The 27,206-nt window shown below is 34.7% G+C and overlaps 3 protein-coding genes across 10 annotated transcripts in view; 1 reads left to right on the top strand and 2 right to left on the bottom strand.

Moving 5' to 3' along the window:
* Positions 1-6,936: 6,936 nt before the first annotated feature.
* Positions 6,937-7,974, top strand: LOC105214170 (heat shock factor-binding protein 1). The gene is made up of 2 exons (XM_011187432.3): positions 6,937-7,174; positions 7,523-7,974. The coding sequence occupies exons 1-2, from the start codon at positions 7,076-7,078 to the stop codon at positions 7,676-7,678; spliced, it is 255 nt and encodes an 84-aa protein (XP_011185734.1). The 5' UTR covers positions 6,937-7,075; the 3' UTR covers positions 7,679-7,974.
* LOC105214169 (CBY1-interacting BAR domain-containing protein homolog) lies at positions 7,715-10,313 on the bottom strand. Its single transcript, XM_054227377.1, has 6 exons — positions 10,041-10,313; positions 9,789-9,948; positions 9,541-9,681; positions 9,000-9,464; positions 8,752-8,934; positions 7,715-8,532 (listed from the first exon to the last, which is right to left on the bottom strand). Exons 1-6 carry the CDS (start codon positions 10,178-10,180, stop codon positions 8,338-8,340), a joined length of 1,284 nt encoding a protein of 427 aa, XP_054083352.1. The 5' UTR covers positions 10,181-10,313; the 3' UTR covers positions 7,715-8,337.
* Positions 10,314-12,183: 1,870 nt separating this feature from the next.
* LOC105214212 (muscle-specific protein 300 kDa) overlaps positions 12,184-27,206 on the bottom strand; it is a 178,799-nt gene continuing 163,776 nt past the window's right edge. For 4 of the 8 annotated variants that reach the window (XM_054228214.1, XM_029041591.2, XM_054228210.1 and 1 more), the window contains 7 exons: positions 24,221-24,478; positions 18,766-21,785; positions 18,475-18,513; positions 17,668-18,294; positions 15,995-16,136; positions 15,422-15,495; positions 12,184-13,951 (listed from right to left, as the gene is read on the bottom strand). In XM_054228214.1, coding sequence (XP_054084189.1) covers positions 13,702-13,951; positions 15,422-15,495; positions 15,995-16,136; positions 17,668-18,294; positions 18,475-18,513; positions 18,766-21,785; positions 24,221-24,478 — 4,410 coding nt within the window. In that variant the 3' untranslated portion in view covers positions 12,184-13,701. The remainder of the gene's footprint in view (positions 13,952-15,421; positions 15,496-15,994; positions 16,137-17,667; positions 18,295-18,474; positions 18,514-18,765; positions 21,786-24,220; positions 24,479-27,206) is intronic. The other 4 variants (XM_029041595.2, XM_054228212.1, XM_054228211.1 and 1 more) reach the window with 3 other exon arrangements.

The raw sequence follows: 27,206 nt of genomic DNA, 5'->3' as shown, positions 1-27,206 counted from the left end.
CGCCACCCACCGAAAGCCAAGCAACCAACCAACACCAGCTCTTCAATGTACCCACTGCCAAGCGAAATTGTATTATTCATCGATGGCGCGGGGGCATTAGCGATTGTCTGTGTGTGTGGCGATTTCTCCAGCATTTACTGAGCGCTACACAATTGCACAACTGGGAATTGTAAATTCATCGCGCTGAAAGCGCTGGAAGGAAAACAAAAAGCAAGAATAGTTGGCAATAACAGCGATAAACGCTCCGGCTCCGCTCTGTTGTAGTTGTGGTTGTTGCACAATGAAATGGCGTATTGCTGTATGCGAATGTGATTGTGAACGGGAATTCGAATGGGAATGAGATTGCGAATGCGAAATGGAGTACACAACGAATTAGCTTTGTTTGCACAGGTATTATCACATTTTTTTTAAACTGCTTCCGCAACTCCACCGCCACTGCGTCGGCCCCATTATGGGCGATGAGGCAGCATAAAAGCGCAATTTCGGTTATATACAGGTGAACTCACCACACACACACACACACACATACATAGACATGCAGTCGCAAACTACTGGCTTTTACAACAACATTTTCTCGGGTTTTCACAATCGAATTAATGCTGGAAAATTGCATTATTGCACACGGCAGTGTTGCGCTTATCACATGAATGTATGAAATAGCCAAATGCTTGTGAAGCGTATAATAGCATTTTGATCAACTCTCAGCAAAGACACTGGGCTTTAATGCACACCAGATTATTTGAGTTTAAGTGTAGCAAGTGGTGCATGAATCACTTTTGGCTGATGCTAGTCAAGTCATCTTCGAAGTGCTGATTTTTTTGAAAAATTTTCATTTCTTGTCAGAAGAACGTCCGGATATTTGATATGGACTTAATGAGGGCCGAATGCAGTTGTTGCTGTTTTTATATTGCTCAAAAGTTTTTATGTTGCTCAAACGGCTCAATATGATTTGGATGAACCCAATTCGGTTAAACAGCTTATAGCTGATTTCTGGAATTTGGACTAAAATTAAATAAAACAAGAAAAATCTTTAACTTCGGCTGTACCGAAGCTAATATACCCTTCACAGGTGAATTTCTTTTAGTAACTATGTGTTTAAGCAAATCTAAAGACGTAAGAAAAAGTATGTAAAAAAAAAGAAAACATTTTACTAATTCTTTTTAACCGGGTTGTTTGCTAGAAACATTAAGGTTATATAGTTAACCGATGTGAACAATTTCTTCGGATATTATATTATTACCTTCAGCAGTAATCCATGTCAAATTTCGTGAAGATACCACGTCAAATGCGAAAATTTTCCATACAAGCCATTGATTCCGATCGTTCGGTTTGTATGGCAGCTATATGCTATAGTGAACCGATCTGAACAATTTTCTCGGAGATTAAATTATTTCTATGAACAATAACTCACACCAAATTTCGTGAAGATATGTAGTAAAATGGGGAGGTTTTCCATACAAGCCCTTGATTCCGATCGTTCAGTTTGTATGGCAGCTATATGCTATAGTAAACCGATCTGAACAATTTTCTCTGAGATTAAATTATTTCTATGAACAATAACTCACACCAAATTTCGTGAAGATATGTAGTAAAATGCGGAAGTTTTCCATACAAGCCCTTGATTCCGATCGTTCAGTTTGTATGGCAGCTATATGCTATAGTGGTCTGATATCGGCAGTTCCGACAAATGAGCAGCTTTTTGAAAAGAAAATAGCATCTGCAAAATTTCAAAACGATATCTTAAAAACTGAACAATTAGTTCGTATATATACAGACAGGCGGACATGGCTAATTCGACTCAGTTCAACAAACTGATCATTTATATATATACTTTATAGGGCCTCCGACGCTTCCTTCTGGGTGTTACAAACTTCGTGACAAACTTAATATACCCTGTTCAGGGTATAACTAGCACTTAGTAGCAGTTTTATTTCTAACCAAAAAGAAAGTTTGATTATTTAATATATACGCGGTATGTTCAAAAAATAACGGGAATTTTTGTTTTTTGAAAAAAATAAATTGTATTCAAATTTTTCGTAATTCAGTGGTATCTATATCAATATAATAAAAAAATACTAAAAAAAATTTGATAATTAAAAATTTTAAAATTCCCGTTATTTTTTGAACACCACTCATATGTATATATTCATACATTTTAGCTTACCCTGACAACATTCCTTGTTATATAAACATGCATATATCAAATAAATATATGTTCAATCTAGATCTAAGTACAAACTCGCTCTCATTAATATCATTTCTTTGCTCCTTATTATTTTCTTCTTCTTCTACACTCACATCCAAAACATATGTTTAATGCCACAACATTCCGCATGTTTAATTAAAATGCGATTTTTTCACACATTCATTATGCAACTGATTTATTGTGCGCGTATATTTCGCTTTCGCTTTCGCTTTTGTGTTGCCTACGCAATTCCTACGGCAATTCATAAAAACATAATTTGATTGTAGGCACATAATTGTTTCCTGCTTTATTGGAGCGCTCGTGGCGGCCTGCCGACTGCTGTCTACGCAAAAGATTTGTCATTCCTTACATATTTATCGTTTTTCTTTTTATTTTTCTTTTACACAAACTCACAAGATAATGTGCATATGTAAAGCAAAGCATTCCAAGGATTACAAGCAAAGTTTCATAACCACATATGAAGAAATGCTTTATTTTGTTTTTTTTTTTCTTTTTCTTTTCTCTTTAACTCCCGCACTTTCTTCTACTTCGAGTGTAGCATCTTCTTCGTCATTAATTTGATTTTAATGTGGCACAGCATAATTCCCTCGGGGTAATTTTACATTGAATCTTTGCAAAGCGAATTGCCTGTGTGTATTGTTTTTGTTACTCATACGCAGTGTCGTCTCTCTGGTTTATTAAATGATTTTGTAATTCTTCTTGTAAAGTAAATATTTAGGTATTTACCGTGATTACATAATAGAATTAGACAATTAAGCGTGCCTTATTTGATTAAGTAACACACACACACACACACAAGTTGTATTCCTCGGGGCTTTGGTGGGTTTTCAAGCTTTGTTGGTACTACTTCGTCTAATTCAGTTTAATTTGTTTGATGAAGCTTAACTTTGCTTGAGAATTTCTTAAGGACAGTGTGGTGACAGGTAAACTATGAGTAGAAAATGATATTATGAATAAGCATGTGATATATAGCTCTCTCTTTCTCTCACCCTCTCTTTATTGAACTTAAACTTAGTCAACTTTTAGGCGTCGATTTTACTTCAGCATGCCTTCATATGTTAAACTATATTTATATGTAGGCGTACTTAATATTTATAACGCTAAATTACACGCTCAAGCACCGCCACGTGCTCAAAACCGCATTTCCGCCTACAGACATATATCCTTATATACAAAGTAAAACAAAAACTTTTTCGGTTTTGATCCAAATGTTGACAACCGAAAGTGTGGTTAAGCAAATTACAACAACTAATCAAAGTAATTACTTGCACATTAAGCATAATCCTCCGTCAAGAGAGAGACACTAAATTTGAAGAGTGAACAAATTATACTTGGACATGCCTCAACGCAAGAATTTCGGTTGCAACTCAAACAAAAGTACCGTTGAATAAGTGTGCACACCAACTACAACAACAATAATAAATATATTAGTATATTTCGTGCGCTTCCAACACAGCTGTTCGTGTTGGTCGAGTCATTTGCCGGCACTTTGCTTAAGAATCCACTTAAAAGACTAGCAACCAAACCAAACAGCCGAAAACAAGAGCAGCACTTTCGTCACTCACACCCACGCCCTAAACGCTGCAGATACTCTGCATAACGGCCACAGCGCTGTGCGAAGACTTACAGCGCTTCACCCTCTATCTCTCTCTCCTCCCCTTATACCACCACCACTGTCACGCTGCGCTGTCATGCCTTGTCATTCCTGTCAATTTAATTTCAGGTGAGCTTTTATTCACTCATCTAAGGTAGCGGCTTCTGCATAACAGTAATAACAACAACAACAACAACTATAATAGGAACTACAATAGCGGTGCGCCCATCTTCTACCGCTCGTCGCAGTCGCATTCAAATCAACTGTATATTGCTTGTTGGTGCTTTGGTACGTGTCTGCCTGCGAAGCAACGCCACCACGAATATTCATTCACATTGCGTAACTGTCTTTTTTGTTATTGTTGTTTTTGGTTTTTGGTCACTTCAGTCTTGCTTGCCATTCTATTCACCCCTCCGTTAAATTATGTGTAATAATAGGATTTTGCAATTGACTAACCGTGCAATATTCACATTCTGTTCGGGCATAACTTTTCCTGCGGTGACTAACTTCCAATTAAAATTAAATGCAGCGTATTTTTGGCGTAATAAAATTGCAATTTTCCAGCGTAACGACACTTTGTGTGGGTGTATGCATAGTAATGTGTGTACTTTGTGTGTCAACACTTTCGGGTGAATATAAAGTAAAGTATAGATAGTTGCGGGTTAATGGCTGCGAAGTGAAAATATTTGTTAGAAATTTTTAGATAAAAAGAATAAAAATATTTTGAGGTTAAATGTATATAGCGAAATTATTTTGTGCAGATTACTTTAAAAATAGTCAATATATTTCTACTGACTTGTGGGTAAGCTCTTTAAATTCAAAATAGGTTCTTTAAAGCTTTGATTATGATCCTAATGAACTTTTAGGTATTAAATTGAATAAAGCATATTTTAGTAGTCGCTCTCAACCAAATGAAATTAGATCGGATCTATTATAAATAGGTCTTCCGAAAATTCTTGAATTCAAGTCAAGAATTGAAGTCAAGGGCAAGATCTCCGCAACTACAGTGAGTTTCACTTAGACAGCTTCGACACTCTTGACGGATCGCCAAGACCCTGCTTGGATTCTATTACAAAGTTCTTAAGTCGGTTAATGCCGATTCAAGTCACTTCGTTGGTTTCGCCAAAGGTGTGCCTAGCGAGGTGTTGGACCTAAGTCTGGCGAATGCAACTGGACATTAAAGAAGGAAGTGCATAGATGATTCCTCTTCATCTTTCTCCCAACAGCTAATCTCACCGCATGTGTGCCTATTGATCAGTGACCAGTAAGCTCACCCATGACAGCGGGAAGGACCGTTTTCAGCCTACTGCGTCAAAAAGACCTCGCCGTAGATACTCATTGTTGTCCAGCGTTTGGCGAGCTCAGTCGAAGTCAGTGTATCCAACGCTCGAACACAAATGAACCACGGACTACTCACCCACTTCCATTGCAAAGTCAATGTTGCTAGAGTACCCTCTCTTGCAAGCTGGTCCACTTTGTAAACACTAACATAAAATTAATTTTGTGGGCCTCTCATACACATTTAGCTCAAGGATTAGTCTTTCTTTAATTTCTCCAATAAGAAGCCTATCTAGCAAACAAACACATAATCCGCTCTATTCATTAATGCCCATTCCAACATATTACTTTTCACTAATCCTCAGACATAAATATATACATATTTGTATTCGCATACCTTCTATTCCAAATCCAATAAATAACGGTAAAATGGCATTCATTTGTAATGAGACAACACTAATCTGATATTTAAGTTAAAGGGCGTGATGTGTTTTGCGTCGTCGTAAGTGCGAATTTACAACTACTTGTCTGAACACCTTTGACCTGAGAGCCAACATGAACAAGCATACAGGTATATCAACCCGGCAGTGGAACTAACTAGTTGTAAGCTGACTTAGAACAATATACATAAGATAGACAACTAGTCTGACAACCAAACAAACAACTAACATTTTCAACTGAGAGCGAGAGTTGCTATGCTTTCGTGGAACGGATTACACACCTGGTTATAGGTATATAAATATATTTTTGTATATAGAAGTGAGCGCATACACAGCGTTATAACTATGTTGTTGTTATAAATAACATCGGATTAAGTTGAAAAAATGGGATGGTTAAGTGTTGTTTGTATGTATTGTATGGAGTCATACATATGTATGTGAGTTACACATGCCCGAGCATTGAGAAGGCTCGAATTACACACAGGCAAAGAATGCCACGTGCACACTCAAAGGTGTCAAACCTTTTTGTCAAGTGTCTGGGTATTAGGGAATCATAAATCAGTTTGGTTGTTATGATAAAGGCTATTGGTTTTTCGGCAGCGCTGTATCACGAGCGTTGATAGTTTGAGTCGTATTAGTGTGCGAATAATTCAGGAGTACCAGTCAAATAAACGTACATTTGTTCATATTGGATTTATGATGCTTAATTAGGCTATCTATTTGACGTTGTTAAAGCGAACGATAATACGATGGAAATTTTCCGATTTCTTTTTCTATAAAGATTGATTTTATATGCATGATATACATATTTCGATATTTATAGAAATAGCTTGGTCAGAATAACGTCTTACTAAATAGCAAGCAACATTTTAATAATCATTTCACTAATGTTTCCGGCAACATATGTACATAAATCACCTTGGCAACATATATACATTCCCACCAACATGTACATTTACATTTCAATCAAACGTACAACTACACATTAAGTCTAAACATGTTGCTAAGTAACTAAGAAAAACAACTATGCTAAATGTCAAAATAATAATTTCCGGCAACATATGTATATAAATCACATTGGCAACATATATGTATTACCAGCAACATGTATACATTACATCAACAGCACAAAGAATAAGTTTAAACATGTTGCGAAACAACTTTGATACAATTCTATGAAGTTGTTGCTTTAAACAAAAATAAGAAATGTAAACATAATAAATTCATTACTTTACTTATAAATAAATATTTTATTAATAGAAATATTTAAATAAAAATACTAGTTTGTTTAATTAAAAACAGTTTGTTTCTTACATACAACACTGTATCAACATTCCACATCACAGCAACCACCCTGTGCCAAAAACCCTGGCAACCACAATAACAACAAAGAACATTAGCTGGCTGTCAGCTGCTTACCTGTCATTTTCAGTTAAAATTTTGTTGTGTCTGGTTTCCTAAAGCGGAAGATTGCAAAATACTAAATTATTTTTATACTTTTATAAAAAGTTAACAAACACAATAAATAGCTAACTAAATTAGCGTAAACAGCAAACGATGGCAGATCTTAAGAATGATGTTGATAGCGATTTGGACCAGAATTACTCGTTGAGCAGTAATGCGGATCCGAAAAATATGCAGGAATTGACAATATATGTGAGTAATTGTACAATAATTTACTTTTTGTTAGTGTAAACTAGCATACCGTGAACGAATTTTGTTAGCGCTACTATTGTATTGTGATAATGATTGTTTTTGGTACGAATACAATAATTGCATTACTGCAGCTGTTTATGCATACCCGCCACTCCCAGTTTTTGCTAATGTACACAAAGCTCCTAGCAACAACGCGAATGCCTTAGAACTAAAGGGCGTTGCGAAATGCATATATATGCAGCTTAGAATAATATATTCCAATATTTTGATATCTAAGGATATTGAATTACAAATTTAACATTTATTTATATAAATAATTCAATATTTAAACGACTTCTTCAATTTTAGGTACAAAACCTGCTACAAAATGTGCAAGACAAATTCCAAACAATGTCGGATCAAATTATCACACGCATCGATGATATGGGCAACAGAATAGATGATTTGGAGAAAAGCATCGCAGATCTGATGAATCAAGCTGGCGTTGAGGGCCCCGAAAAGTAAATCTTATCAACCAATGAATCAGGATTATAGCATAGATATTGCCATGAAGCGTACATATAGACATTGCTCATTAATTAACAAATCGTAATGGATTACAAATATTTCTATGTAATCCCAAAGCAAACCATGTATTATTGCACATACATACATACACACAGGCATAAAAGTCGATCTCCACAAATGCGCACGAAAAAGCAACATACATTGCTGATAAGAATTGGCTTGAATCAAACACAAAACATTTAATTAAGTACATTAACTTAAATAAGTGAATAAAAAAAATACATAACAGATAAGATTTTTAAACTTTTGTTATAATTAAAATGAAAAAACAATTATTGAGCGGTTAACAGAAATGGGCTGTAACAAGTTAGTATTTATTTAATTCTCCCTATGTAATTGAATTCAACTTCATTATTTAAAAAATAATAATTATTGGTTTTTGAAAAACTTGAAATAATAAACACATTAATTTTAAACCAAAGAAATGATGAATTTTTGAATGTCTCAAACATACGAGTAATTAAATTATTTATTTCAATTACATATATGCGGAAGAGTTTATTGATACATTAGATATATACAATTTATGCAAATATGTCTTGTTTGTATAATCAATATCGACGATTCATTAGCAGTATTAAGATATTTTTGCATATTCACTTCTTCGATTCAACAATTGTCACTAAGCGACTACTTGGCCCATCCAGTGTCATTGTTACGTTGCTAGGGTTACTTTTCAGCTGATGTTCCCTGACGCCGAAATGTGGTGCTGAAGCACGCTTCTGCAAAGTTGGTATGCCAACGCCACTTTTAGCAGCGAAAGGCTTGTGTAGACTTTGTGACTTGCTGACCTGAGCAAAAGGTAAAATTCATTATTTTATGGTTGTTTTATATAAATGTTAACCAATTGTGGTAAATAACTGGAACTGCGCTATTTACTACACGCATGCATATTGCTACTACTAATAACCAATCGAAATTTTTCCAATTACAACAACAAAAGTTGTGCTGTATTCCAATAGAGTTTAAAACTATTTTGATTTTCCATGCAATTGTCGTTGCGTTCTTACGTGCGCGGCGGACGTAGCACGGAAAGGCTGTTTTGTTTGTTCCTTTGCTTTCTTCTCATCCGCTTTATTAGCATGCGTTGTCGGTTTGGCCTCCGAGATGCTTTCTGTGCGCTCATCATCATCTGAAGCGGTGCCAGAGTGTTCCTCTTCGTCATTTGTGTTATCAGCAGATGCCTCTAAATCCTGCTTGATAAAATATGTATAAAAGTAAATAAATGTACGCATTTATTAAAAAATAACTTGTATACCTCTTCGTCATCATCATCTTCATCCTCTTCCTCATCATCGTCGTCTCGCTCGTTGTCGTGCTCATCTTCTGTTTTGCCAGTTAAACTTTTATTGCTGCGCGAAAGTTTTTTCGTATGTTTCAAGGGACTCAAAAGCGTATCGTGATCTAAACTATCCATCGATTGTGAACGCATGCCCTTCTTCAGTGCCTGCTTTCTTCCAGTGGGCTCCGTTTTAGTTTTCATTAATTTTTGAAATTCATTAAAATCACCAGTTTCATCTATATTTGACACGTCATAATAACTGGCCGAAAGCACCTCCAGCGTTTTGGTGTGATATTTGAGACTGATTAGTATGAAATCGGTTAGTAGCGATCTGATCTCTGAGAGTTTACGCTTTTCAAAACTATTGATAATTTCATCTATTTCCTTGTTTGAGCGATTCACCTCCAATTTGGCTTTCAGCAATTCCGAATCAGCAGCTGTCTAGAAAGGTGAAATTAAATATTGTTCTAAAAAACCATACATATAAAAATATTATTCAAAAATAAAACCCTCTCACGTTATTTGCTGTAAACTTTGATTTGATTTCAATTAATTGTTGTTGTTTCAAGACCTCTTTATCACGTGCAATTGTTGCTGCGCGCAAATTGTCTCTTGTGGTTTTACAAAGATTCTCGAATTGACTCAGCTCATTGACAATCTGCAAATATTTGGTATGGAGCTCATTTAATGTAAGGAACTAATTGGAAATGGTTGGAAAACACATTTCCTCTCGCTATTTTCAAAAAAAAGTATAAATCTTGAAACCTTCACTTCCATGCGATGCACCAACAAATCCATATAATCCGCTTGCACAGTTAAAGAAGTCGTAATGGAGTTTAGGCCATCACTCAAGCTATAATTGATCTTCTCCTCTTCTGCGAAATTCTTAACCTTGTGCCCCAAATCATCGAAAGCATTGCGGCATCTAGAAACATTTTTAATTTATAATTATTTATTATTATTGTAAAAGTCTAAATTGTTTAAAATTTTATAAAAGCAGTCCGATGTGTTAATTACTTCGCTATTTTCCTGGTGCAAGCTGCAAAGGAAGCACAGATCTCCAACAAATGTTTCTCCGTCAAATTTATGCGCTCGTTCATTATTTTGATGCGATCATCTTTGCTGCTGAGAAAATGCAATTTACCACGACGAAACATTGTATTTTATTTATTTAGTTTAATTAATAGTTTTATATTTTCTTTAAAGCAAGAATATTTCTTATTTCCTTCCAATTTGTTTTGTTGTCATTATTTTTGAAAGCAGCTCGAAACCATAGTAACGAAATGTTAAGGAAGTGTACAGCGCCATCTGTTGTGGAATAGCAAATACACTGAGAAAAATTATTTCATTATTTGATTAGACAATTTTAAAGATTTTAACTTAAAAAAAATATTTTTTTTTAAGTCTTTATAGAATAGAAAAAAAAGAAAATTTTTAAATTTTATGATATAAATGCAATTCATTCTGTTTACATTGGCCCGAAAAGCATGTCTTATCGACTTTCCGACCACTTGGTTTTTTATATAAATTAGAAACTTTAGGAAGGAATATGTGGGTCCTAAATTCGCCAAGCTTCGCAGAGTAGCCAATCGAACAAGTAGCTTGCAAAATTAGTCCAGATCTGCTACTTTTTAAATTTTTCAGTGTTCAACCTAATGAGTTCGGTATAGAAAAGTGCGAGTGAGAAGCATATTCACTGAAAGAGCGTTTTATAAACTCGGGATCATTTACATAGACCTGATTACTGATGGATAGGCCCTCGCTACATGACATTATCGATTTTATCGGGCAACACATATTTCACACAAAGCATTTATGTTGTTGTTGTAGCGGCAGAAAACATATACAGTGGAACTTTCCTAACTCCAACCTCCATAATCCATAAAAAACTTCGACTAGAGAGTCTTCCGAGTTACCGAAAGTTATTTGTATAAAATTTTACTTCTATTGCAAATTCAAAAGTTCGAGTTATGGAGATCATCGAGTTATGGAAGGTCAATGGTATAAACATTTGCACTCCTTGGCCGTAATAAATCGGTGACCGCCTGAACGAACCGCTTGCTTAGGAATACTATTATTAAAGTAGACATTTTTTTTTTTATTTTTTTATTTTAATTTTATTTTTATACTTTTGCAAAGGTGATTTATGCATAACATAATAATAATAATAATATAATAATAATAATAATAAACGTGTAGTATACGTAAGTATGTAGGTATATATATGTAGATACATTAAATGTACGAGTAAGTGAAAACAAATATTACTTAAATAAGTTAATCTAAACAAGTTTTATAAACATTTGCTGCTTAATGCAAAAATAATATGTAAGTATAGTACATAATTTCAATTTTGTCTTAAAATTGACAATTCAAAACTGCGTTTTTTCAAAAGTTTTACTCTTTTGTAGATTTTTTTTTGTATTTCTGTAAATGTTTTTTTTGCTGTTTTTGTCGCGTTGCGGTCATTTCGGTTACTTAAAGTTAAAAAAAAAATCGTTTTCTTTTTTACAATAATTTTTTTTTTTTATATGTGTAGTGTTGTTTAAAAATACGGAAAAGTTAACAAAGCAATAAGCATTTAAACAATTATTAATAATATCGTAATCTTTTAAGCATACATAGACATACTACATATATGAAAGTATGTATGTATGTTATGTTTTTTAAATTCATAGCGAAATGAATAAATATTTTTATTTAAATTTGCATAATGCGTTTTAGGTACACATAGGAAAAGCATAGTTAAAGCGTAAATTTTTAACCAAAATTAATTTAAAAAAAATTAAAAAATATATTTTTTATACATTTTACGAATTGTAAATATGTATGGATGGATTCTGGCAAAAACTAAATAGCGATGTTTTATGCTTAACAATTTTTTTTTTTCATTTATTATTTATAATTTTTATTTTTATTTTATTTATCAACTCACTTTATTTTGCCTTCGCTTAATTTAACTCAATTTGATAAAACAAAAAATTAATAATATTTCACTTCGGTCGTTATTTATAATTTCTTTTTTTTCTGTTTTTCCAGGAATTCAAACGCATGAAATTTTGTTTAGCACCAATTTAGTATACTTGCTGCATTTCATTTGCCAACACAACACAAATCAAGACACCACCGCTTAAATGACATCAACAACAATGCTGTACGCTACTACAATAATTACTATACGAGTTTTGGAAAATAAATGAAATGTTTAACGTTTAGCAAAAACTAACTATGGTAATGCCTGTTTGGGAATGTCTTCGATTTGTCCGAAATTAATCGTGTTTCAGTACTTCAGTTGCATCAGCGTTACGGTCGGCCATTCGGCGCGCAAAACAACCTGCGCACGATTGGAGAGAGTTTTGTGCGCATGCGTGTCTAAGCGCCGAAGGGCTGGGCGTAACACTGACTTTTTTTTTCAAAAATAAATTTTCGAAAATGCAATTGCGCGAATTTTCAACACAACCGCTGTATTTGGGAGATGTGGTCGTGTTAAAAAGTGCGCGTTTAACAATTTTCAAAAATTTTATTTTTTATTTTGTGGGTCATGTTTGTAAGTTGTTGTTGTAATTTTCTTAATGTGGCTTTTGAGAAAATTTGAAAATTTTTGGAGAGTTTTTTGTTTTTTGTATGCTTTAAGGATTTCGGTTTTCTACAAGTGCGCATTGTTGTTGTTTGGCATTTTCGTCCGTGTTTTAATTTGTATTTTCAGGCCTTGCAATACACGCGTAGCAAAAATGTTCCACGAAATTCGCTGCGTGTAAAGCAAGTCACAAGAGTGTTTGTTGTTGTGTTGGGCAGTTGTTGTATTCCTTTTTTCGTGTACGGAAAATATCAAAAATTTGTTTTACTATAATTTTTCGTGTACTATGTGCGTATCGTATTTTTTTTTTTGTTTTTTCTCTTCTTCATCTCATTCTGCTTCTTTTTATTGACCAGCTTAAACACTAAATTTTCACATTTTTTCTTCTGCTTCTTCTTCTACGCTTAACTTGCAGATTATTATTTTTTTATTTTTTTTTTTTTTCACAAGCAGCTAACGGCTCTCTTTTTTCAATTCTTTCGAATTACACTATATTCATTCGCCGTCATTTTTTATTAACTTACTGTTTTCCTAAGCTTCTTCTTCTTCTTCTTCTTAATTTTTTTCGTTTTTCATTTTCTCAATTATACCAAAGCGCTATCTAATGCCTATCAAATGTACAAACTACCAGTGAGAAAATCCGTTCGGCAAGTATTTTGAATTCTTCTTAGGTTAAGCACTAAGTGCTGTACAAATTTATAGAAATCGGTAATATTGTTTACAAATTATTGTACATACAATTACAAGCAAGGCGAGATACACAGAACTGCGATTTTAATACAAGACTTTTTGCTTAATTCTTCTGTTTCTTCTACTTCTCTTCTTACATACTTCTCTCTAACATCATTTTTTCTGTACTTTTGTGCAATTTCACGCAAGCGTACAAAATATACCCCTATCCAACTGCAACGTCTTGAGACACTGTACAATTTTTTTCATTTCCTTTTGACATTTACAAATGATTTACTTAAATTACTATTATTTATATATTCGTTTTGTTTTTATGCTTACATTCTATTGTTGTTTGTTCGTTTAGTTGTGTTTTTACTTTACTCTTTTATTGTTGTTTTTGTTTTCTTTTTGCTGTGTGTGTACCAACTACTACGTCGGTGGCGGTCCATTTGGGTATGACAACATCGGCTCTAGACTGCGCGCAAACGAGTTGGAGAACATGCAGGTGTAGTCTTCACCGTGGGGCACAAGTGTGGCAACACCCAACAACAGCAACATGAGCGCTTGTATGGGCAGCGAGGCACGTGCAACCCGTCCGAGGAAGCGTGCACCGCGCGCAAGTACGGTGGTGTTGATGGCATCGCCATCGACAGCATCGGCATCGGTGCCGGTGGTGCCGCTAGATTGTGAAAGAGATTGTAATTAATTGATGAGGAATTAAAAAAAATAATAAAAGTAATTATGTAAAAATATTAAATAAAAATTTACAAAAAATCTAAAATTACAATTTTTTTATACTATAAAGTAAATAATGTCGATTCGAAGCAAAATTTTTGGGGTTGGACGAGAAAAAAGCTTGATTGCGTACTACTTATGGCGATTATCGCAACTTGAACGAAGCATCCTTGCATACAAGTCGTTCATTTTAAGATTTGAAAAATTTCAAAAACAATTTCGAAAATTTAAGTAGACTCTTTAATTTCGAAAATTTTGAGGTTAAATCATATAACTATATTCTTCAATTTCGAAAATTTTGAGGTTAACTTATATAACTAAATCATTAAATTTCGACAATTTTCAGGTTAACTCTAGTAACTTTTGAAATGTAGATACTCATAAAGAGAGTAGAGTTCAATCTCATCATTGTAAGGTCAGAAATTTTCTAAAACAAGTTCCAAAATTTTGAAGTTAACTCACATAACTAGATCATTCAATTTCGAAAATTTTGAGGTTAACTCACATAAATAGATAAATTAATTTCGAAAATTTTGAGGATAACTCACATAACTAGACCATTAAATTTCGACAATTTTGAGGTTAACTCTAGTAATTTTTGAAATGTAGATACTCATAAGGAGAGTGGAGTTCATATCTCATTATTGTGAGATCAGGAATTTCGAAAAACAAGTTCCAAAATTTTGAGGTTAATTCATTTAACTAGATTCTTCAATTTCGAACATTTTGAGGTTAACTCACATAAATAGATAATTTAATTTCGAACATTTTGAGGTTAACTCACATAACTAGATCAGCCAATTTCGAAAATTTTGAGGTTAACTCTAGTCGTTTTAGAAATGTAGACACTCGTGAGAGGAGTAAAATTGATATTCGAGGTTTAATACGAAAATTAATTGTAACGAAACTATAATACCGTTATTTTAACAGTTTAATTACGAATATTTCGAATCAGGGTTATATTTTTGAAACGATTTTTTTAAGATTTTGACTCAAAATTGAGATTTTTGAAATTTCTAACTTGAATTTAGTCCAGAATCAGATTTTCTCCCTCTCTCATAACGAAATCAAGCATTTTTCTGACCCACTTCCAAGTCCACTGGCATGTAAGCGAATTTTACTAAACATAGTGCAATTGTGCGTGTAGAAATCGTAAAATCAAATCTTAAAATCATAAAATACATATTTAATGAAAATAGAAAATTAAAATATTGCCAGTAGACATCGCTTCAAATACTTTCTACTTTATAGCAACAACACTAAGGCATGCAATTAAGTTTTTCTAGTTTATTGGAAATCTTAAACTACTATAATTTGAAATAAAAAATTCTGAAAAATAAATATTTGAAAACAAAACGAAGAAGACTGCATTTCGAAACTTATAAAAACTAGTTTACAATCTAATAATATTTACTTTGCATTATCAGTGTATGGTGCGGCTGCCTGCATGGAAGAAGATGTAGAGGGTAATGTAGTTTGATCCAAAAGCTGTATTGCAAAAAAAATAATAAAAAGAAAAAAATAAATAAAGTATAAATCACAAATAAATTAATAATAAACGTATACAATGAAAAATAATAATAATAAGAACACTAACAACTATTTATTTAAGCATTTCTGCAGCTAATAAGTAATATATAATATTTTTTTTTTTAGTTTTATTTTAAAATTTATTTTATTTTTTTTTAATATTTTTTTCTAATTTTTTAATTTTTTATTTTTTTTTAATTTTTTATTTTTTTTTATTTTTTATTTTTTTTTTATTTTTTTATTTCTTAATTTTTTTTATATTTTTTTCATTTCAATTCATTTAATTTTTAATTTCGTATCCAATTCGGTTTGGTGCTTAAGAAAAACTATTTTTTATTATTTAAAAATCAAAAGTAATTAAATTTTCTGACACATTACATTAGTAAGTAAGATTGAGGTTCAACAATTTTTATTTTATTTTTTAATTTTCTATCCACTCCTCACCCCTTTAACTTACCTCATTCGACAACATATGCAGCGATACGCCCATATTATCACCATCATAGCCGAGCACAGCGCCCAACTTCACGATGTAAATGCCGGATAGGCGTCGCAACGATTGTAGACGCAAGCGCAGATCAGTCAATCTGGAAAGGGTTCTTCGATTTAATGCGAATGTTAGTGAACTTAGGAGATAATCATTTGGATGAAGTGTTAGAATGGGCGGACGAAAAGTTTCGAGTTTAAACAAAAATAAGTGCATCAAACCAAATACGCAACCAAAAGAACGCCAACAAGAACAATAAGAAAGCGTTCATTCCAATTTTGTTTTCGGAAATTTGTTTTTTTTTGTGTTTTTGTTAAGCAAAAAATATATAGATTTGTTCAACAAAATTATATTATATATAACATATGTTTATGTACGCATATATATATTATGTATTACAATAAAAAGGTAAAGAGAATCAAAGAGTAATATGGCGATAAAGTAAAGTATTAAAGTAGAATGGTAAAAGCTATAAAATAACATTGGGTTATATACTGTTATAAAATATATATAGAAAACGAGATGTATGAAGTAGTTTAAACTGACGGAATACACATGAATCTATTTGCCTTAAAGCAAGCTCTGGACAAGACGCCATAATTTGCGTGATGATTTTTATTTTACTTTTTTTACTTTTTAAAGCCCCAAGTGCAATGGAAATAATTATGAAAGCTGTCGAAAAGTGCAATTAAAAAATAACTGTTTTAGCAACGGTGCACACATATTAAATATATGATTTTGAGAGCTTAAAAGCTTTCGAAGTTCTTAAATGAAGCTTTCACAGATGAAAGCTTCGACATAACAGTTGATTTCACAGATGAAAGCTTTTAGATCAAAATGTGTTAGAATTTATTTAATTAGCTTAATATAAATAAAGCTTTATATAAATGAAGCTTTCACTTACTACAGATGAAAGCTTCAAGATCCAAAGATGTTAGAATTGCTTTAATTAGCTTAACAACAGCTTTCACAAATGAAAGCTTCAAAAATTGAAATAATAAGCTTTAATTTAATATATGTGCCCACTCTTAGAATCCCTTTACATAGTTTTTATCGGGTATAATATTTTAAAGCAAAATCTTGAACGAAATTCATGTTAGAAATAAAGCCGAAAACTACAAGTAAGTGTTAGTATATAATTTCGAATTTCGAACACATAAACTTTTTTGAATTTCAAACAAAGCACTATGACACGTGAGGGATGTGGTTTAAAAGTAATATAATACTAAGAAACAAATTGTGTAATACTGATATTAAAAATACTAAAAAATTATAAATTTCCAAAATACTACAATTCAGTTCAAGTAGTCTACAATGCAAGTTAAAGAAAGCAAAAACTATACTACTACTGCTACGACTACATTAAATACTGTTACTATTCATCTCAGCCCATTCTTAGCAACAAATTTTATTATGATTTCTTAATACGCGTTTCCCAAATAATTTTATACTCTTTTAGCTTTGAATTTTCTCTTTTCTTTTTCTTTTTTTATGTGTGTTTTTGTTTTTTTTTTTGTTCACAAACTATATGATTTTCTGCCCACTTTCAAACGTATCGTAAGTTCTTACACAACTTTTGTTTTGTACAAACCCCCTAGACTTTGATCGTTCCGCCCTGCGGCTTGGCGCATGCGCTCGCTTACCTTGCATAGGTGTGTGTCGACTCGGCGCTCGTCTCGTCCACGGACTTCAACAACTGGTCGGCCGCATCTTGTAAACTCACAACACGCGGTTCACAGCGTTCCAGTTCGGCGCGCAACTCCTTGAATTTACGGAATTTCGCTTCCAATACGCTACGATCCTCGGTCAAATCGACCGGTTCCGATGACTTGATATTCTGTTCGGTTTGTTGCAACCAAGCGCACAGCTCATCGATGATCTGATGGAATTCGCTATTGCCCATGAGCGCCGTTTGCAGGAGACCCTGCCATTTGGCAGCGATCATGCAAACTGCATTCCAACGCTGATTGTCGGCTTCGAGACGATCGCGCAATTGTCGCGCCTTATCAGTGTCCAATGTGTGTGTGGCCAAGTGATCGCCGACCACATTCAAACTCATCACAATCGATTTGTGACTCTCGAGATCGAGCAGGAACTCACGATGATCTTGCACCACATCCTCGAGCAGTTCAATATTGGAGGGTGGTGTGGTTTGTGACTTTTGTGTGCCTTCGGCGAACTGCAGCCATTGCTCGAGGCGCCACAGATCGTTGTCGATCTGCTGCCAATTGCGTTGTGTGCAAAGCGGGCACGTCAGGCGTCCGACCTCACTGTTTCGTGAGAAAGAGAGAGAGAGAAAATGGATGAATTAGTGATTTGTATTATAAAGGAAGGGAATCTATGAGTTATTAACAAATGTGGAACACCGAAATGTCATGATCGTTTACTTAAATTTATGGTTATGTTAAAGTATGTATGTACAATTATAATTACAGTGTAATGGCACTTACTGTGGACAGGTCAGTTTGTATGCAGCGGGAAGCGCACTTCTGTTAATCATTTTTTGTTTTTTGATATGGAAATGCATTTGCGAATTTGACACATAGCGTTTTGAGCGCGTGAGAGCATGAAGCATGTTTTAAGGCGTGTGTTAATTTGTATTTTCAAAAATTCAGTGTTATAGTTTGTGTGTAGTGTGTGTAAATAAACAAGAGAACAGAGAATAATATATATGAGTACCCAACACCAATATTTACACATAAATATAAGAAACACAAAACAGTTGCTGAGACGTCACTTACCTAGCTTTTTGATCTTGCTGTTGGCGCGTCTTCCATTGCGACAGCAATGTTTCGAAGCGCAGCGCCAGCTCTGCCACGGTCTCGGTTTGCGCCTCATCGGCGTTCGCTTGGCATTCGCTCAGCAACAGCTGACTCAAATGCTTCACCAGCTCGGTGGACGATTGTGCGTTGCCAATCAGTTTGGACATCTTTTGCGGACCCGGTTTGCGTGTCTTGTCGCAAATGGTGCGCTGCAAATCGTCGAGATTCGTTTGACACTCCTTGATCGCTGTCTCCAGCTCCATGATGTAGGCATCCTTGGCGGTGATAGAGGTTTCGCGTTGCATTTGTGCCTTGCGCAGTTTGCGCTGTGACAAAGTGTTCACTTGCACGCCAGCATCGGCACCGGACGCGTGTGTCGCGGTGATTGCGGCTTCGGCAACAGCGCCGGCCACACCGGTAGCGGCGGCAGCAGCTCTTGCGATCCATTCGGTTTTGATTGTGACTATGCGCGTTTGCAGCTCACGCCAGATGGTGGTGTATTGCGTGATGAGCGTTATGATGCGCGTCAGTTCGTCTTGTTTCGCCTTGTTCTTGGTTTCACCCGCTAGTTTGTCGGCACTTTCGACCTTCTCGCCGGCTTGTTTCAGTTTGGCTTCAAGGTTTTCGACACGTTTCAAGGCAGCTTGTGCCTCAGCGGGTGTGTTTGGCTGTTGCTTTTGCAAGCGTTCGAGTTCGTTTTGTATGCCGGTCAGTGCGTGTACGGCCTCCTGTTGCGCCTTCTCGAAATCACGACGCAGTTTGACATCTTTGTCGATGACATCGATAACGGCATGGCAACGTGGACCAAGTTGACGCCACTTCGCCAACATTACCTTTGTGGGCATGGTGAGGTTCTGTATGTTCTCAGGGTCCACGCCAGCGCTCATCATGAGTTTGGCATAGGTCTGTGCCAGCTGGTTGAGTGGCGCCTCTTGTGCCTCGAGCTCACGTAGCTTGGTTTCGACAGCCTTTTGACGTGCAACTGCATCCTCCTTCGACAAAGATGTTAAGTCGCGTTCGAAGGCGGCAATGTCCGACTCCTGTTTGCTCAGCCATGTTTTGTACTCAGTCGTGAATTTGATCAATTGCTGCAACAAATTCCATGTGGTAAGTATGCGTTGTTTGCGTTCTGCAGATTGTTGACACACGTTCTTCCAGCGCTTCTCGAGATTCTGCGCCGATACACCTAGGTTCGAGGTGTTCACATGCGAGCGCCAGGTATCCGCATCATTCAGCAACATTTCAACCAAATTCAACACTTCACCAACATTGCTACTGTGATTCTCAATGGAGCGTTGTATCTTCTCGTGCTCCTTCAGTTTCGCCTCGATAACTGGTGGCGTGTACGAGTCAAATGTGAGCGGTTTATCCAATTCGGTCTCAACTTCGAACATCCAGGCACGTATTAAGGCAATGCGTTCCTCCAGCCGCAGCAGTGTCATCTTCAAATCGCCAATCTTATTGGCGCGCTGCTTGCTCAGGTACTTCAGTCGTTCCCAACGATCGATGAGCATATCGGATTTCTCTTGCACCTCATGACGAATGGCCTCGGCATTACGCGAATTGTCTGTGTAGAGTGAGATGAGCTCACGTCCCCTAGAGAGTAGCCATTCACGATCCTTTTCGCGCAATTGCAGCTCAGCGGTGATTTGTTTATCCAGCTGGCGTGCGGCGTCTTCCGGATTCGCGATTGCTGAGATGTCTGAGTCACGCTCAACACGGTGCTCCAGTCCGTTCAACCAATGCGTCAAACGCTCGTAGCGCGTGTTGAAGTGCGCATGCAATGACAAACGTTCCTCAATAATGTTGATCAAAGTCGAGAGTTGGTATTCGAGATCGGCATGTTGCTGCCAATGCAGCCAAATCTTCTGTCTTATGGCCTTCATGTCGTGTGGGCTAATACATTCCTTGAGCTCCTCTTGTGTCACATTGAGTGCTTCGAGATCTTGTGTGAGTGTCGAGAGATGCACCTGTTGCGCGCGTAGTTTACTCAGACAATCCTGTATGTCGCTGGAGCTGGTAGGTAACAGCGCATTCGTTTTGGTTACTAATTCTTGGACCTTATCGAACTCGGTATCCAACTGAGTCACACGCTGTTCATAAGAGCTTGCCAGCTGTGAAATTTTCACCAAGAAGCTGTTCCATGTCTCGAGCGCCGCCTTCAAGTTGTTAATGCGTTGTGCTACACTGGACTGCTCCATGCGTATGGAGGTGGCAAGCGCATCATCGCAGAAGCGCAGTAAATCAGTTTGTTGCTCCTTCAACTTCGCCAACATTGCTTCGCCCGCTGGCAACTGTTGCAGCAGCTCGTCCAAGCGTTGCTTGAGGCGTGGCACGCGCTTCAGGTGTATGTAGCGCAGTTGCAAGCGTGTGCGCTCCTTCTCACGCTCCTTCAACCACTCAAGTAAGACCGCCAAATCAGCGCGATATTTATTCCAAGCAGTCATGCGTGCCTCTAACTCGTTATTGCGTTGCATAATACGCGACAGCGTCTCGTTATGCATGTTGGTCAACACCTTGAATTGTTCAGCGAGCGCAGGTTCGAGTTGCTGCTCGGCCTCCGTGTGTGTGGCGAGCACATTTTGCTGCGAGATTAGTAGATTCTGGTGAATCTCACACAGATGTTGCTGCTCTTTGAGGCTGGTGTAGTCTTCGGGTATGTTGCAAGCGAGGAATTGTTGCACATGTTGCAAGTACTGACGCCACAACTTCAATGCCTCAGCGCTGTTCTGACTGCGCAGCAAACGTGTGGAGAGCCGATGATACTCTTGGAACGTGTCCTGGAATATCTTCTGCCACAACTCCAACACTTCAATGATGGTGTTGTCATCGTCAGCCAAATTGCCATGCTCCGTTGCGATGTTCTCAATATTGCGCTCACGCAATTGCTTCAGTTCTTCCTCCGTGCGCGCCAATGTCTGTAAGTGGGTACGCAAGGCCGTCAGCTGCTCTTCGCTAGGCACACCGGCAGCGGTGACCTGTGCTTGGCGATCGACATCCTGTAAATGACGAGGCAAAGACATTTTAGTTTTATTTTCGCGAATTTTTGGATTAATAAAAATGCTAATTTTATATAAATGTATGAGAGCGCACTCGGAAAATGCGCTCAACTACGTTGGCGTCTGAATGCGAATAGTGTTTAAATGCTAGTAAAATTGCCACATTGTTTGTGCCACATTTTGTTGTAATTGCAGTAGCCTGCATTATTAAATTGCCAGTTGCAAGCATTACAATTACAACAATTGCCAACAATTACAAATACAAACACGAGAACATTAAGCCTGTCTGCGGCAGTTCGAACTGTATGCAAATAGCAGCGCCTCCCACCCACAAAGTTGTGTCTCTCAATCAACAAATTATTTGCAAATTCGTGCTATATACTCTTATTTGCTGCCCTATACATATGTATTAGCGCTTGCCTCACATTGTTTTTCTTCGTTTCACCAATTTACATTCCTCTAAGGTAATTGCAAAAAAGTTTAACTTCCTATAATTTGATAATGACCTCACCGCATAACAGAACGTGTTTGTGGCGGCGCTTCAAAGTCAAAATAAATCCAAACGAACAACAGTGAAATACACTCCCACCTGGCGAGCAGTTTATATGTGTTTTGATACTCTTATGTACCCACTGACACGCGCCTTTTTATGGCTATATAATGCTTTTAATGAACCTACAGTGAAGTGGTAAGGAAAGTATCAGGATAGGCCTACATTCCGAGGAATTAAATCAAATCTTATATTGATAAATTGTATGGTATGAAGTTATGATAATCTTTTCTGGCTAAAGTCAAGCCCATTTTAGTACTAACTGGATTTTTAGTACACTTCTTTTTTTGTTTACTAAACATTTTGTAATATTTTTTGTTAATAGAGATAGAAAATATATATTAATAATAACCACATTTTTAGAACTGAGCAAGAAAAATAAACAACGTTGCCTAAAAATTATTCAAAATATTGTTCTAAAATTTTTTAGTACAAAATTTTTGATATTCTTTTTTAAGGCGTATGTTTACTTAAAAAAATATTAATAAATAATACACATTTATAATAATAAATAAAACACATATTTAAATTTTGGTACAAAAAAACAATTTAATTTATGTATGAAGAAAAATTGTACTAAAAATATTCTAAAGAATTCTATGTGAAATTTGTAGTACTCAATTCAAAACTAAATTACAATTGGAAAGATTTCCAAAAAGTAATTTGTGTACTAATACAAACAATAAATTTGAATTTTTCACTAAAATCCTATAAATACTAAATTTTCAAATTTGTGCTAAATTTGTACTAAATTAAAAAAATTTATTTAATTAATTATCGTTGGTACATTGTTACTTACATTTCAAATAATCAACATAAAAAAATTAGTACACCTAATTTTTAGTACTAATTTTTAATTTAATTTTTTTAGAACAATTTCTTTTAAATAATTTTTGTTCAATTAAAAATTTTTTAAATTATCAAAAAATTATTGAAAAAAATTTAGTACGTATCACATATTTTTAGTACTAATTTTTAAATTATTTTTTATTTATTTTTTATTATTTTTTTATTGTAAATATTTTTTCAAATAATTTTGTACTAAAAATATTATTAATTTTTATTATTATTTATATTATTATTTATTAATATTTTTTATTCAATCATTTTTTTATAAGAAATATTTTTCAAATAATTTTAGTACAACTAATTTTTTGTACTAAAAATATTTTTTAGTCACAATATAAATAAAAATATATGAAATTATATTGACAACACATATCCTTAGGGCATGCCACATTTCTCCAATATTACCAATAACTTATTTAAGTAATTATGTAAGGCTGCCTGCAAAAAGAACCCATAAACTTCTATTCTCGAAAACGTGCCGACCTAATTTTTTTTTTAATTTTTTTACATTTTCGCGAAAACTCAGCAATCAAAAGCACAAACGCACACCTTTCAATTCATACATATTAGCTTCTTCATATATATATATATGTTTATATTACCTATACACGATATGTGTGGGTGCGCCATATCGTGAGGCGAGGAAACCTGCTAATAAATTAATGAAATCAATGTGCCACACAAAAAGAAGAAGCATGGGAAGCGGCAGAAACACAGGAGATTTATGATATCTTCAAGCGCAATCTAAACTATTTAATTCTATTAAGGAATTAATGAACTTGAATGCGACGTTGTGGCATACAAAGCTTTAGCATACACACGCATGTGTGGCGCCACACTTTGATAAACGCGCTGTGGCATGGGAACTGACAAATTGCGCTGGTGTGCCTGCGTAATTGGCAATTACAAACAAATTATGTATTGTTTACTGTTGTGTTGTACATAAGTACCTTATATACAAGTGTAATTTTTGTATATACATATATGTGAGTTCAAAGTATTTTTGTTTGTGTTGTTAAAGTCATTGCTAACTCACCTTCTGTACATTGTTCAAGTACGACTTCGTTTGTTGTACATTCTCATCGATGGCCTTGCGTTCTTTATCCTTGGCTTCGGCCACATTGGCCAATGTGGTAATGGCCTCCTTGCAGTCTTGCAAACGTTGGCCTAAAGCATCCAATTCGCCTTGCATGAGGCCGGAGGCATCCAAACCAATATCGGCGGCTATTTTCGTAACGATATCGCGCAACTCAGACAAACGATCCGTTTGTACATTCAAATTATCATGGCAGATCTGTGGGGGAAGAGTTTAAAATATAATAAATATAAAAATATACATTATTGGAAGCATAATATATATAAAATGGTTAAAATACATAGCTATAAGCCTACTTGGAAATATTACTGTTCATGATTTTCTTAGAAAACTATTTAGCTCACACGTCACCGCACATTTATAATGCTTCTAAGCATGCAGTGCCTTTTGCTATTTTCTTAACATACTATTTTCTCAAAATCTACAATCTCCTCACACTGCCACAACTAATTTTATATATGCTTATTGTATTTGCTCTTATATATAATACATATGTCTGTGTACGCTCTCTTATGCCGTTCACTTCTTCTTACAATTTATGCTGCCAACTTCTAAATTTGTGCCACTACTGTCGTCTTGCATTTACTACGTGCCACTAATGGCTACTTTGCGCGTACGTTGACATTTACCGTACACTATCACAAGCAAATATTCACTCACTATTCGCTATATATAAGTAAATATTATATGCAAGCTTTGTTGTTGTTGTTGCAAGTGACTAGTATATGTGTAAATATGTGCAGTAAATAAATGTGTCACTAAATATTTCACTTTATGCAACAACATATAGCGGAAATGCAACAAACATCTCACTTAACAACTGCTCAAAATGTACACCAGTGCGTATGAGTGACCTGTGTGTGGTCGCTAACACAGCACACAGATAATCGATAGTAAAAAGGACACATTATTGATTGCGTGACACTATAGTTTGTATGTATTAAAATGCATGTGTTTCTTAAATATATAGCGGTACATATATGTCTAAAATATATATGTGTATATGTGTATGTATGTGGGTACAACAACACATGTGTTTGGCTAACTTTAGTCTCTTGCGCTTTTAATTACATTTTACTAATAACTATTTATTTAGATTATTGATTTATATTGTTAAGTCCAGTGCACATGAATGCCGAGCACATACTGACCAGTGAAATGATTTTCTCCAAACAACATGGCAAATATGGCATGTGGTGGTTTGAATATACAACAACAAATGTTATACCAAATATATGTATGTAACTCAAAAACGCTTGAAATACACAAAAATGCTATATTTGAAAATTATTAGTCAAATAACATATATTTGGTGACATATTGTATTGGATATACACACATATACGAGCTACCTCTGCCAGCTGAATGCTACTTATGTCAGCATAACAACTTAAGAGTGTCTCATGTATATACAAATATGACTTCATTATTCCACTATCTACCTGGCAATGTAAAAATATTGCTTCAACAATATTTTTATAGCAAATAAAGCGCTCAGTTTTTTATAAAAAAAAGCTAGAAATTCAGTGTTAAATTATTTTTTGGTTTTTCCATTTTTTTTTTTTTTTTTTTTGATATTTTTGAAATTTTTGTTATTATGATATCATACTGTTTACATTTTTGTGCAATATGATACAATAAAGATCTACTTGAGTAGAATATTGTCACCTCAAACAATTTTGAATATGCTCCAGCATGAATTTGTGCAAGCAAACATAAATAAATTTCTATATACATACATGTACATATGTATATCAATCAGCCAGCTTATCTCTGCGACATTGAGTAGGGATTTGTAGCATTCCAACATTGTCAAGCGGCAGTTTACAGCTAATTTGTCAGCGAATTCCATACAGACATATATACGAACGCACATAAATGTATGTGGCCCGCAGCATAATTTCAGAAAAAGTTTTGGTGATAATGAAACATATCAGAGTGTATATTAAATGACTGCAAACAGGCAGCAGTACGCTATGCTGTGGCTTACTCATTTCCTAATATAAATATATTTTTTTTATTTTTTTTTGCTCTAAAGCACATTTTTTTCTTGGTTTAGCAAATATTGCCAGGCAGCGCTTTTACTTTTTATAAAAAATAAAATAAAACATTAATATTAAATGTGCGATAAGCTCAATGTGGTTTTATTATTAATTCTTGCCTTACTACCGCAGTATAATAAGAGCTTAAATATGTATGTGTAACACTGTATATATTTAATTTTTTTTATGTGTTACTTTGTATATATTTTTTTATGTATTCTTCATTATTTTCCATACACACAAGTCCACTTGCAGTTCATTTTAATAATCGCTGATAAGCTTGAAATATGCAAACATAATATTTCTCTTTTTTCTCTGTCAACACTGAAGAATTAATCAGAGCATTTCACTCGATTACCATACTTGTAAGCAATAAAAAAATGCAAACAATGCAAAGTGGCCTCAAAGAAAAAGCGACAAAATTTGTGCTCACTTTCATTTTCGCGCCAAAAAAGTTGGCAAATATTTTTAACAAATTTTGTGACATACCTACATACATAAATATGCGTATCAAACTAATAAAAAGTGAAAAAAATTGAGAATTGATGTCAACGTAATTTCAAAATTCCCGTTATTTTTTGAACACAACTCCAAAACTTAATTTTAATTTAAAAAATTGACAATTGACCATATCTGCGAAATTTTAAAATTCCCGTTATTTTTTGAACACACATCTAAAACTTTATTTTAATTTAATTAAAAAAATTTGAGAATTGAACTCTCTGCGAAAATTCCCGTTATTTTTTGAACACACTTCTAAAACTTTATTTTAATTTAATTAAAAAAATTGACAATTGGACTCTGTCTGCGAAATTTTAAAATTCCCGTTATTTTTTGAACACAAGTCTAAAACCTAATTTTAATTTAATTAAAAAAATTTGAGA

This window comes from Zeugodacus cucurbitae, chromosome 3 (assembly GCF_028554725.1).
Source record: "Zeugodacus cucurbitae isolate PBARC_wt_2022May chromosome 3, idZeuCucr1.2, whole genome shotgun sequence".
Classification (NCBI taxonomy): Eukaryota; Metazoa; Arthropoda; class Insecta; order Diptera; family Tephritidae; genus Zeugodacus; species Zeugodacus cucurbitae.
Note: the sequence above shows the minus strand (reverse complement) of the source record. Positions and strands in the feature narration are given on the sequence as shown.